General features: G+C 32.6%; 2 protein-coding genes across 3 annotated transcripts; one reads left to right on the top strand and one right to left on the bottom strand.

The window, feature by feature from the left end:
- Positions 1-1,305: 1,305 nt before the first annotated feature.
- LOC100160961 lies at positions 1,306-3,177 on the top strand. Of its 2 annotated transcripts, XM_001950066.4 has the most exons (3): positions 1,306-1,568; positions 1,658-2,182; positions 2,624-3,177. In XM_001950066.4, the coding sequence occupies exons 2-3, from the start codon at positions 1,700-1,702 to the stop codon at positions 3,050-3,052; spliced, it is 912 nt and encodes a 303-aa protein (XP_001950101.1). In that variant the 5' UTR covers positions 1,306-1,568; positions 1,658-1,699; the 3' UTR covers positions 3,053-3,177. The 2 variants fall into 2 exon arrangements, with proteins under 2 accessions (XP_001950101.1, XP_008183068.1); XM_008184846.2 differs by having other exon boundaries at positions 1,306-2,182.
- A 1,643-nt stretch (positions 3,178-4,820) lies between these two features.
- LOC100573840 lies at positions 4,821-14,355 on the bottom strand. The gene is made up of 3 exons (XM_003244462.4): positions 13,461-14,355; positions 8,674-8,980; positions 4,821-8,015 (listed from the first exon to the last, which is right to left on the bottom strand). Exons 2-3 carry the CDS (start codon positions 8,933-8,935, stop codon positions 6,190-6,192), a joined length of 2,088 nt encoding a protein of 695 aa, XP_003244510.1. The 5' UTR covers positions 8,936-8,980; positions 13,461-14,355; the 3' UTR covers positions 4,821-6,189.
- Between the last annotated feature and the right edge of the window lie 82 nt (positions 14,356-14,437).

The following is a 14,437-nucleotide window of genomic DNA, read 5'->3' as shown; positions in this document are numbered from 1 at the left end:
CACCCAAAACCTCCCCTGGCTACGCCACTGGGCCTAATGCTTATCAGCTATTTCTAGATTGGCCCTGATACCCCTGTAGTTTTGGCAGTAGGTAGTAAATAATGTGTTTAACCGTGAGTAATTTTTCGGCATGTGCAGTGGCATTAGACTGATTCTACTCTAGAGTCTAGGTACCTACTTACTAAAAATGCTTATGGTCATGTCTGTGGCACACCATGTGTGACTAATAATTCGGTAGGTATGAATTTAGTAGATGTCCACTTGCCTACCTAGATTATGTTTTGTACATATAAGTATTTAATAAATGTATAATAAACGCAATCACAAAACACAATGTTTTAATTGTTTTTTCAAACACCTAGGTATTAGGTATTACTGTAGTAGTATTATCTATCTACATATTTAGTATCTAATCTAAGACAAAGCACTACCTATTCGTTTTATTCATGAGTAGTAAATCAATGGATAAGTATGCTGCACTATTAGCGTAGAACTATTTTTAAATATTCAATTTTCAAATTGTATAGGTACACAATATGCTCAAATGCTCTTAATTTGTTAATGAATAAACATTTTAATAAAGTTATATTTACTGGGTAAAGTCGCTTAAAAATTGAATACAAGGTACCTAATATATTGTTACAATCGTATAGGTAGTTAAAAAATATTAAACATTTTAAATTTCATAAATTCTCTCAAAATTCGAAACTTGAATTTTTTCGTTTTTCCCGGCACTTTTGAAAACTATTGAGAAATTAAACCTATATTGACCTTCTTAATGCACCAACTAGATTCACTTCCCCATCAAACAAGACACTGAAGTTTAAAATCAAAGCATTATTTCGACTACTATACGTAGTAGTATACATACATATAAGTACACAGACACAAATAATAAAAATTTAAAAAACACACATCATTGTAAAATGAGTACATTCATCGTTCCGCTCTGAATCTAAAATGTTATAATAAAATGAAAATCATAATTATAGATCCATCGTTTCATTAACAAATAAAAAAAATGTCATACTTTTATTATGTGTAATAAAAATAAAAAGCTACAGTTCATGTGTTAATTAAGAACGGCTGGACCGATTTGCCTTATTTCTTTTTAAATATTTGTAATATTCCGAATGAGGTTTTAATAAAAAGAAAAATGGAAAAAGTTGGCTAGAAAATTATAAAATTTGGGGAAAAGTGAAAGGACTGAAATATCTATAAATAGTGCAAAATCAACGCAAATATTTTGAAAATTATTTCATGTACATACCTACGGACATAATCATATGTTCGCCACTATGGCGACCATAGTAGTTGTGTACGTTTGTCGGTTAAATAATGACCGTTTACATTTTATTATAACAAACGCGTACAATATGTATACACTTATAAATATTTGTGTGTTGTATGATACACAATAATATACAGGTGAACAGAAGTGCACAGATATCTCGTCTCAAGAAAATTGCCCATCAATAATCTCGTCGGGGCAGTCGTATACTAGTGCCAGCAGTACGTTACTGCCGGATTTGTAGGCTGTCGCCGTTCAATAATAAATACCTAATATTGTACGTTATAATGTCATACAGCGGTGTCCCGTGACGCGTTCACGCAGGTCAGCTACATTTTTAATAATATTTTAACCTACTGAACAAAGGTATACAAGCAGGCTACACCGCGTACGGCCCCGAACATCATCATGACCGCGGATACCGACACTGACGATTGCGATGCGACCCAATCACCGCCGACGGGCCTGATGCGCGACATATTCCGGTCGGTTAATAGTTTGATGCCGGTTCCATTCACTGGTTGCCGGATCCACATGCTTGCCAAGGCTGAACGGCTGGGGTGGCCGATCACGACGGTGTTTAAGATGGATACGAACGGCCCCAAGCCAACCGGCGTGTGGGTGTCAGCTTTGTATGAAATGGCACAGTGGCGGGGCCTGACAGCGTCCGCCATGACAGACCTGCACCCCAAGTCGGGCAGATGGAACTTCGAGGCGATCAGCCGGTTGGAAACCGGTGACAACTGGCTGGACGCATCCTTGACCGGACAGGTGTGCGGATGGAGCCATCCGGTTAAGTTACATGTCAACATAGACTATTGGTTTCCGACCAGGACGCTATCCTTATCCATCGACCCCCTGTTCAAGCACTGTGCCTTCCAAGTCTTGCAAGTAAACTCCTAATCATACATACCTATTATACCTATATATTTAGGTAAATTTACATAGGTAGTACAACTCTGTGTTTAAGAAGACATTGAATTTAAGTTCACTAACAAACGAGTCATTTTTAAAGAGTTGAATCTTGAATATATATTATATAGGGCACTTTTTTGTTTAACGGATTGTTTTCCGTGAGAGTAGTAAATAATGAAAAAAAATATAAATATATTTTTAAATTTTTAAAATAATAGTAATATACTAAATTAGTATATTACTATAATTATTTTATATTAAATATCGCATTTTTAGGTATACAACTATGTATAAGTATATTATTTTTTTTTTAAACGTGGACAGAATTGTTGATATTTACTATCGTAAAATAGACTCATCCCTAATTGATTATAAATTGTATTATTTTATATTAACTTTTATTGTATTTGTTGGCAGTCAATAACGGATCGGCTGTCGCTGGGCGTAAATCTGGCGTTTAAAAGGGACATCACGTGCGGCTTCAGTGAGTCTCAGTTACGGCCAAATCTGGTGGCCAAGTATGCCGGGCCCAATTACTTGGTCAGCGGTAGATTGAAGACAACAAGCTGGGCCACTAAGCTGGCTTTCTATCATCATTGCACCGACTGGCTGCAAACGGGCACCATGGTCGAACTGAACCCGGCCAGCTCGGTGGTTACTACCCGGTTGGCGTTTCGCATTCTGTCCGACACGTCCGTTTTTCGGGCGGCTATCGACACAAACGGCATCGTCAGTAGCCTGTGGGAGAAGCGGCTGGGCGATCGGATGGCTGTGTCGTTGAGTACGTTCCTGAACCACGCGGTGGAGGACCACTACGGAGTGGGCATAGGTCTGTCATTCGAATAACATATAATGAAATGATCATTATCGTCCGCATTCACGCCCATACATTGTTGTACGGTTTATGGTCATTTTGTCGTTGTTACCATTACAATTGAATTAGATATTAATAAAATATGTATTTAATATAAATATATACAATGTGCCATGACCTATTTCGACAAACGAGTCGTAAATCATGTGAAAATCTTTTAAAAGAATTAAGTAAGTTGATACATTTTTAAAAATCATCGTACGCAAACACGTAGTGAAGTTTTACGCGGGTGTGAAGTGTAGACGTGTAGTCCACTACAGAATACAAGAGGTATACAAGGAGGGGGTGTTGGGGGGGGCAGATCCCCACATAGGCCTTTTTTTTTTAAAATGTTTATAAATCAGTGTTCTTAGTGTTAAGTGTTAGAGCAAGGAAACATAAAAAATAAATAACACCTAGGTAAATTGTGTACCTACTATGATTGTTTGGTTTAGTCCTTGGGGCGTCATTTCAACTTTTTGAAAGGTATAATAAAAACTATAGGTAGGTTGGACAATAAAATTTCAGCAGACCTATATATTATATTGTACTATAGTTATTACAAAAAAACAATGCTGGACAAGTGAATGATTTTTTTTAAACTCAATTAAGTTAAGTTAATATGCACCAATAACAAAAAGTTAAAAGTTAATTTTACTATAGGTTAACTCAGTTAAGTTAAACGTTAATACATACTTTTTTGTTAAAATAAACTAAATTTAAACTTTTTTTTTTAAGTTAAAAAAAGTGAATTTGTTAATACAACGCTAGTTTGCGTACTTAATTTTTTTCCAAGGTAACCCAAAACTAAATGATAGAATATAGTGTTTATAGTTCATACAGTAACTATTTCCATATAAGTTAGATTCGAATGATATAAATGTTTAATTTTAAAGAATTCACGGTAAATATTTTTTGACATAAAACGAAATAGACTGAAATATTGTAATATAATAAAATTAAAAACAAAATAAATTAACTTAACTTTTCTTAAATTGAAAAATTAATTTGTTAATTTCACGTTAATTAAAAAATTAATTTTATAAGTTAACAGTTAAGTTAATGAAAATCCAAAGTAAGTTTGTACTAAAATTATTTTTAATCTATATTTATAGAAACGCTGTTATACCTAATTATAAAATACCCATGTTTTGTTATTTATTGTTTTGTTTTGCAAGGTTTTTTTTTTGCGTTACTACTAACTATATATTATACTTAAATTTATTACTTTGGTATAAAATATGTAGTTTAGTTCCCATTTGATTATTGAATTGTTTTATCACTATCCACGAGAATTATAAGTGTAGGTACCATTGACAGAGTGACATCTCATCACAACACTTTTGTACTAATATTCATCTCAAAGATAATGAACAATAAAAAAAAAAAAACCATCATTAGTAGGTATGTCGGAGGTCACCAAAATTAAAAATCTTTTCTAAAAAGTGGTTGTTCTGTAAAAAGTTTGGAAACCTCTGAACTAGTAGATACACAGAATAAAGTTTGAGTAATATTTTTAAAAGTATCTATTAAAAAAAGATTATATCTGTAAATTATAAAGAAAAAGCACCAGTTCTATATTTTTGATTTACATTATTCCAAGGATGCCAGGAAGAAGTAGTTCCAATGAATAACAAAAACTGAAATATTTTTGACAGTATAAAAATGTTGCCTTTTTAGTTAAGACTATATTTAGTAATATTTTTTTTATACTCATAACAGAGTTATTAAAAGTAACCAAAATATACATAAATCATGATGTATTATTATGAATGTTATGTATTTAGTTTTCAAAAAATAAAAATATAAATATTTATTTTTCCTACAAATATTACAACCGAACTCGTGAGAAGCACACAATACAATATATATATATATATATATATAATTTACAAATTAATACAGATTCAATGAACAAGTAAAATATAAATATAAGTTTGTATTTAGTTTTTCTTTAAAAAATTTAACTTTTTTATTATAGTTATAAATACAGTCGAACGTGGTTAGCTCAAAGTTGAAGGAGCCAGCCAGAAAATTTGAGTTATTCAAGAATTTGAGGTATCCACGGATAATATAATTATAGAGTATTCTAGGGACCGGAGAAAAAGTTTGAGGTATCAACGATTTAGAGTTAAAGAAGTTTGAGTTAACCCTACTGTTCGACTGTAATAAGTTTGATTATCGCAACCATTTTTATATTATTTATTGCTTATGCAAATTATACATCTCAGTAAGACAAACCATGTGTATAAATTTACTCTATAAAATAAATTTTGTTACAATTTGTCAACTATATAAATATAAATATGTAATATATTATATAAAATAAAAAAATTTAACATAAAATAATAATCCTATCACGGGTTGTGGGGCCTAATTTGTTCATGGAATAGAGGGTCGACGCTAGTAGGTACAACAAAAAGTAGGTGTAGATATAAAAAAGAAATATGTATAAACAATAAACATAATAGTATATCATTGTTTGTACAAATTATGTTGCGTCATGGCGTAAGTCTTAAATTAAAAAAAAAAAATGATTAGTCAGAAGACCAAAAAGGATAGTACTTAATGATAACAATGAAAAATATAATATATTATTATATTTTATATATATGTTACAACAATAATACTTTAGTACACAGGACTGAATACATAGTAATATAGTATGAAAATGAGTAAATCTTCTGGGATATAAGATAAATCCATAATATCATAATCATAATTAGGAATCAAAATGAGTGTCTAATCAATTATGATTTATGAATAAAGGTTCTTTGCATTCAGTACTGTGCTCACATGTGTACACACACATATAAAAACAAAAATAATACATAATTTGTAAAAATAGTACCTAATAGTTTAGGTTTAATTATTTAGCACATAGGTATAAATATTTTTTACCGATAGCTGTTGTAAATGTAAGTAGCGGTAAAAAAATTTATGGAAGGGATAATATTAAAGTCATTAATACAAAAATAAATATTGAGGAAATCGCGAGCTGAAAAAAAGTATAAAAAGAATAATCTAGGCGACTATTTATACGCTGCATTTATATTATACACAGAAGCTGGTTAAACGGTTGCCTTGCAGTAAAAAAAATAAAAATTCACAAATTCTTAGAAGACGAGCGTTAAGACGTACACTTAGTCCTGCCGTCCATAAGCCGGCGCCATAGATCAAACTGCTCATAATACTTGACCATGTGCAAAGAAATTACTCCTTGATCTTTTTTCTTTTTTTTTAAATCCTTGTCCAAAGCTGTATCACCCCAATACCATCGGAACCAACTAAAACCACTGCTCCCACTAGTACCGACAGTATCACTGGGACTAAGACCATTGCACACGGCTCGATCCAATGCTCGGCCAGTGATTTTCTTGTTTGCAAATTGATCATCATGGATGCGTCGCACCTTCACAATTATATCTGTCATCTTCAGTTTCGTATTCTTACCACCATCAAGGTGGTCATGGTCTTCCACCACTTTACCATCACTTGATTTTTGGTTATGATCACCGTCACTTGCAGAGATCTTTTCTTTTTTCTTAAGCTCCCGGCGCGCCTGTCGCTCTGTCGCTCGGCGCGTTAGTCGCTCAGCCACTACTCCAGTCAAGTATACATCCTCGAGTTTTAAGTATGGCACGGTATTTTTGCTGACATATACACTTGATGTTGCTTTATCATCACCAGTGTCTAATGTCTGATTACCATTACCACACTCTTTCCCTAGATATGTTTTGACTTCCAAATCTTCTTCATTTGTATTTTTTTCGTTTTCCTGGTTACCATCTTCGTCTTCATCATCAACAATGTCAAAATCTTTGCCCAGTGCCGCCTCGTATAGTGGGCCAACAGCCGACCGAGTCATAAGGTATGCCGGTCCAGTGCAGAAATCAGGATACACTCGACCAGTGTATTGTGTACGGGAAACATAATATTTACTATTATGCTGTCGTATTGGGCGCCAACCATGTGCTAGCCGTCCCCATATGGTAGGCGGCAGTTCAATATCAAAACTAGGAGTGGCTACAGACTCAAACATATCTGCACCTATGGTGAATAATTCGTATGGTTCATGTATGGGTTCAATGGAGCGAGGATAAAGGCCAGTAGATTCTGTAGCACTTTCAGTTTCCACTTTGTTGATGAAACGTAGTAATCTACGTACATCGATGAACATGTCATCGTCTGTTTTTAATAGGTATCGAGCCCATGGACAATATTGACGGGTCCATTCGAGAGCAGCAATAGATTTCAGGGTCAAGTTGGTGTAAGTGTCTCGAGACTGGCACTGTACCAAGTCACCATACCGACCATATTCTCGCCCTAATACTCGTTGCACCGCCCGTTCAGCTTCGTTCAGTCCATGCATAGCATGCGCATCTAAGCCTTCTCCAGGATTTGGTTTTTTGTCTTTCAAAATTCGGTACTGCCCAGGATCCCCATCCAGTGGTTCTACAACCACATTGGCTGCTGCTGAAGGCTTAAATTTGACTTTTTCTTTTGGTTTGATGTTATTATTGATATCATGCTTATTTAGACGGATCTTTAGCGCTTGTTCTTCTGCCTCCAGAACTCGAGCCACTGGGTCTGTCTCAGACATTTGTGGCGTACCTACTAGGAATGCCATGCTCACACTCGGACCATATCGGTTCATCCATGTCATACGAATGGCTTGTCGGTTTTGAGAGTGCTCTGGTGCCGCCGCTGAAGTGATCAGCACTAATAACCGAGTACTAGTGGAACAGAGGCCTGCATTCCGTATCCGGAATCCAGGTTCGTACATATCAGCTGCTGTCACCACACCACTAGGTGGTTTAACCTTAAGCTGTTTTCTCCGCCGCTTCTTACCATTAATACCACCACAATCAAGGTTTGTGTGTGCGTTTCCACCAGTCATCGTTGCCATGTCCGCAACTGCATCTGGTTGCACTCCGATCATCAAATCACTGTTTCCTGAAAAGGATAAATCATGAAATAATAATTGTACTAAGAAATAATATAATAATATTCGCAATAAATTTCTTGAGACGAGTACATAAGACAATGACAATAATCTGAGTAGGATCCTTGCATACTTGCAGCATGAATAATAAGTATAGGTTAATTTTCTCCAAGAAAAGGATGTTAATGTATAACCTTGGGTTTTACACGATGTCTCTATATCTGAGTTAAGACACTATCCTATTTATGTGTTATATCAATAGTAACCTAACTAAATTAATTTTTTTAATAATAAAGTATAATTTAATTTAATACAAATAAACCAGAAATTATACAAATCAAGTATCAAAAACTTGTTAAGAATGACATATTTAAATTGTTATAATATTGAGCAAAATATGTGGTTATACATATATAACCACATATTACTGTATATATTATACAGTTTAGTAAAAACATTACATTTTTATGATTAATAATAATTATTTATTTAATTTTTTGTTATAGATTAAAAGATTATTATTTGGACTGAAACCCTCAAGTATAAAAATGGCAAATTTATATTTATCTTAAAAAAAACCATTTTAATTGACCTTCAAAATTAAAACTCAACTTTCAAAAATATTTAACACTTCATCTTGTGTACTAAATTATTAAAGAATGTACGTACCTAATGATTGTTGGCTATATGCAACAGGCGTCACTGTACCACCTGTACTGCTACCAGTACCATATAGACAGTATAGAGCACCCATGATGAATAGAAGAGCTGTAGTGACAGCAGCTTTAAATCCACCACCGCTACTATTGGCTGTTCTAGTTAGCTTCCTAATATAGCAGCCAGCAACTATATTAGGGTTATATCGATTACAACCACATAGTGACAAACCAGACAGGGCGTTAGAAACGCAACGCCGCGCCGCCGTAAACATAACAATGTTGATGATTAATTGTGAACCAAATGTAGTTTTATATCACTGAAACAAACAGATTTAAAAAAATTAATTTTTACTGTATATTTTTCATCACAATTACAAAAAAAATCTTACGAACATTTAATTAAATATACACATATTAGTTGAAATATTTATTAACAATAAAAAAATCAAACAAATGGGATATTTGAATAAAGGCATCTAACTAAATATACATTGGTAGTTTTATCAATGTTGAAATATCATTAAAAATAATCTATTATGTAGTCTTGTTGAATTTAAATGGATAAGTCAATGTCTCATTTTAAAATAACTAAATTAAACTGTTACTTAATAATGAACACTTTTTATTAAACAGTGAATTTTAATCAACTGCTGACTCGATATTGAATTATTCCTACATTTAGTGTCTTTTGAAACCCTTTATAAAGTTATAAAGGTAATCACTATATCTATGTAGCATTTATAAATATAATTTTAAAAATCATTAGGGTACAGTTATACACATTATGTCAATTGGTACTTCATCGATTGAAAATCACGATCCTAGGCCATCTACCATAAATTAAGTAATAGACAAAACTTTTGTAAACACATTTTAATTTTATTTCGATTAATTCACACATTGATACCTATGAAATAACCAGTTTATATATATATATTCAGTGTAATTATTACCCAGCATTGTAAACTAGTACTGTTTAAATTAAAGCTAGTATTATTCTCAGTGTTTGGAGGGAACGAATTCCAAAAGGAACGGATTCCTAGAACAAATTCCTTTTTAAAGAATGGCACGTTGAATGAATTCCCTTTTATAAAAAAAAGAACGAGTTCTTTTATTTCAAGGAACAATAACAAAATTTTCGTTCCTTTCTAGTTCCAATAATTAACACAGATATGTAAGAAATTGAAATTAAGATTTAGATATTTTTTTTAACGTGTATATTGCCAATTAGTGATCGTTATTGAGTATCGACGTTAATCGTTACTCATTAGTCATTAGTCTCTTTATTAATATTTCTTTAAGTTATAAGTTATAATTTATATAGAAATGAGTACCTATATAAAATATAATTATTATTATAATAATAAACGATAAGGTGGTTGACATACGTCAGCCAAAAATTTAATTTTGATGAAAATCTCAAACTAGAATTATAAAATATGAAGGTACTATCAGTACAGTAAAACATCATTAACCGGACTTCGCTTAATCTAGACGGTCGTTTAATAACACGTAAACGCGTAGTTTGAGCCACAGACTAAAATAAACATGTAAAGAAATTCAAAAAATGTCCCATATATACAAGTGATCGCAATTATTCCTACAAAATACCATTCACATCATTCACATTATCCAATTGTTAATTACATAATACATATTCTGTAATACATACACGTATTTTGGTTATTTTGTTTAATCCGGACTTACATTAATTCGGACAACCTAGAGCCCCAATTAGTCCGGATTATTGAGGTATTACTGTAATGACATATTATTTAATAAATTACCTGCACAATTTAATAACAATGTGCCTTAGGATTTTTTTTTTTTTGATCATAATGTAATAGTTATATTTCAAAATAACTATACTTGTTCTTAGGTAGGTATCTACCTATATATAAGATGTAAAAATAAAACATTTTATGTATAAAAATATATCATTATAATGTGATTGTAATAGTAATACACTTTAAGGATTATTGTATAAGCAGATTTAACAAACTAGGTACTTATTTTAGAAATATTAAAAATTTAAGACTAAATATATACTTCTGTACAATTTTTAATACTTTTAATAATATTTATTGCGACTATTAATGCACATTAAATTAAGTTAATTTGGGAGTTAGATGCATATAAAAATGTTTAGTTCAAATTTGTGTAATGTGACAGGCAAACTTAATACAAATTAGGAAATCAAATAAACTCTGATGCGCATTCAAATTTGCATACAAATGAGTGCTTACATATTATTATGCATGTACCAACTTTTATAAATAACTTTCATAAATATAATACAACTATAATACTAATGGTTGTGTATAGAGATAATTTAGATCTAAACAAAAACTATTTGATTTCTAACATTTTATACTAATTGTTGTTTAGTATTTTTTCAATATAATATATTCAAAAGCCTGTGGTATATTATTGTCTATGATAATGTCATAAAATAATATTATCAAATAATATAAGATTGGAGAACTATGAAAAATAATTGGAAAAAGTTAAGTACCTCCTGACTGTACCAAATTAAAAAACATGTTAAATCCAAAAATTGTATTTATAGAAAACTTACGTTAAAATAAAAGTTGTTTTTGGTTTATAATATACTTCACATTTTAGTTAGTAATAATAGTGTTTATGTAAGATGATTGGTATGGATGAGTGTGGATGTGTCAGTACTATTAGAAATTAGAAGTGGCCCAAATGTATGTTTTAATATATGAATATTATCTTTTTTGTATCAATTGCCTACTCTAAATAAGTAGTCACAAGTAGAAAATATAGGTACTTGGAATATTGATTAGGTAACAGTTGTTAGTGAGAATTTAGATAACAATTAATGTACATAAGTAAATTAACAATATAATATTAAGACAATACCTTTTTTTATGATTTAATAGTTTTGAAAGAACTTAACAGGCATCATGTAATTTTAAGCAATATTTTTAGTTTTTCAATAATAAGGTTAAGTTATTAATTACTAGGGCCCATAACTTGATGCATTTGCACCTTTTTTCCTAATTTTTACATTCGAGGCTAGTCTTTATAGAAATTTGATTTATGAAATACAGATTTTAATGGTACAATTTTACTTTGCATTTTTGGTGAATTTTTATTATAGTTTGTTGTCACAATCTACGATTATTTAATAAACAGTTGGCAGATACTATTTTAGGCCCCTACAATCACAAAAAATTTCCCAAAAGTCAATCAACTTATTTTAAATTGCATAAAAAAAAAATGTTTAAGTCTCCTTTGAAAATAAAAAATTTAAAAGAGCTAGCATCTATAATATTTACGATTTATAATACATGAATTGTATAAAATGTACATTTTTAAAAATGTCAAGTCATTATAATGTTATTTTTGGTTTTTTTATGGTCATTAGTCATTTTTTGTGTGAATGTTTTTAAGATTTTTAGGTCATCAAGTTCCAGAACCTATTAATTACTTAGATAGTCAAATATTAACAACTAGAGCATGGATTTATATGTGAGTAAATACATTGATACTAACTTGATAAATTTGTTTCAAGTAATTTTCAATTAAAAAAATGTATGTTTGATTTATATATTTCATCACATGAATTTATATATTTTACAATAATTCCATTTTTCTCATAATTTTAAAAAAACTTGACGATTTAGATATCTATTTATACCTATTTAGGTACTATTATTATTTGTGAACTTATTTCTAGATAACATTTTATCAGCTAAAATATAAATTTTAAAATGCACAATGTAGTCATATAAGGTAGGTCTCGAGGTAGGTAAATGGTTGGTTTCTGTTAATTCCATACATTCAGGTACCTATCTATTTTTTTTTTAACTAGGTATTCAGGTAATTATTATTTAAATTTTTAGGGAACCCACCTACTGTAGTGTACTCTATTTAATGCAAGTAACATAAGGCCATACTTTAAATACTTAATTTGGTACTATTAGTATATTACTTAATTTTTTTTGCGTTTCCAACTTGCAGTTAATTGTAGCATTAGTATGTACTTGCATCTTTGATCATAACGTAATTATAGCAATAAGACGAAGAAAAGGATGACATGCGCAAAGCCTATTGGACTTCTATTATAATATTATTAATTGTCGAAAGGAAATTTGATAATTTTAATCTCCTTGATTGTTATACTGTCGGAAACGTCTTACCAAGTAGCATTTTTCAATTTTTTTTATTCAATATTTATTTAACACGTTGACTGCCATGCGGCCGCTGGCGGTCATACTTTATATATCATGGTAAATGTGTGTTTAATGTAAGGTATATTTGAAAAAATATTTAAAAATATTTAAAAAATGTTTATTACATCAAAAAAATTTTTATGAATACCGCTACACCCCGGCAGTTTTTTTAGTGCATTATTATAACTCTATGGAAAAATTGAAAATGTAAAACCGTAATCATTTACAGCCGCCGGCGGTTATATGGCATATAAATAATGATAACAAGGTATACCGTCGACATCCGTAAAAATACTGTTGTATCCTAGTACGCTAGCGACCGCATGGCAGACAACATGTTGATATTTTTTATATTACTCTTAAATTCTTGGATACCTAGGTACTTGATGATAATAATTTCAGAATAGTTACCCAACTTTAGTTAGGACATCAGTGTTGGAAGTGACAAAAACTCTGGAAACCAGTTTAGGAAATAGTTTTATGTTTAGAAATTAAATAGTAACAATTTTTAAAACATTATACAGTCAGTGGCCTGCTGTTCTGAAAGTGCACACACCATATTTATGTAATTAATACACTTGGACGATCATGTTACCTGCTCAAGTGCAGTAATATCCAGAGTAAAGTTGACCGTTCATCCACGGCAGGCATTCAACGGATGGAATTGCACGGGCACCAAGCAATACAGCGCAGCAACACCAGAGAGAAAAAGGGTTGGTCTACGTTGTCACGAAGCCGATGTCGACGTCGAAGCCGACACCGCCGCCGCGCCACACAACCCCTAGGTCTGTTAGTCGCTCGCCACCGACGAATGAGATGTGCAACGACCACCAGCTCAGATAATCGCGACCATCGTCTATACTATGCCAGTCACAGGTTACGCGGAGAACGTTCTACGCTACGAGTGACTTGCTAACTGTCTAAAAATCTATGAAGACTACACACGTTTGCCTTGAACCACTGATGTCGACGTAGTGCGACTGTGACCTCTTCCGTCGCCGTTATTTTACTGGACGGGCGAGCTCGACACTCGAAAACGGAACAACCGTGCCATGAACGCGCGCGGCGACGGTCGTAACGACAACTAACGAGTAACGAACGATCTTCGACAAAATCACGACGATATTATTATTGTCGTCGTGGGCTGTTGTTTTTGTTGCACTGTTTGCATAATATTTCCGCGAACGATTCACACTGTGCCACAGTCCCTACCGATTCGCTACTACTGACGGCTCCCCGTCATCGACGGACATCATTGATGACTGCACGGCGCACGGTTACGTCCTAACGCAATAACGCATACGCTGCGCTTACGGCTCGATCGTGTGGCTCAGTGCAACGGTGTGTGTGTGACCGTGAAGTCTTGGGAGCGAGCTTGCGCGTGCGTGAGTGCTTTTGCCGCTTCTACGCGAACGTGATACTGTCTATAGTACGAGTGTCGGAGTGTAGTAGTACAACATTAATATAATAATAACAACACTCGTCACGATCACGGGCCAACTATATCGTGATAACGGTTGCCGGGCCCAGAGCGATGTTTCCCGGCTCGCTTGGTCGCCGCGACGCGTTCCC

Source organism: Acyrthosiphon pisum, chromosome X (assembly GCF_005508785.2).
Source record: "Acyrthosiphon pisum isolate AL4f chromosome X, pea_aphid_22Mar2018_4r6ur, whole genome shotgun sequence".
NCBI classification, from domain to species: Eukaryota; Metazoa; Arthropoda; class Insecta; order Hemiptera; family Aphididae; genus Acyrthosiphon; species Acyrthosiphon pisum.
This window is presented reverse-complemented; position numbering and strand designations above follow the sequence as displayed.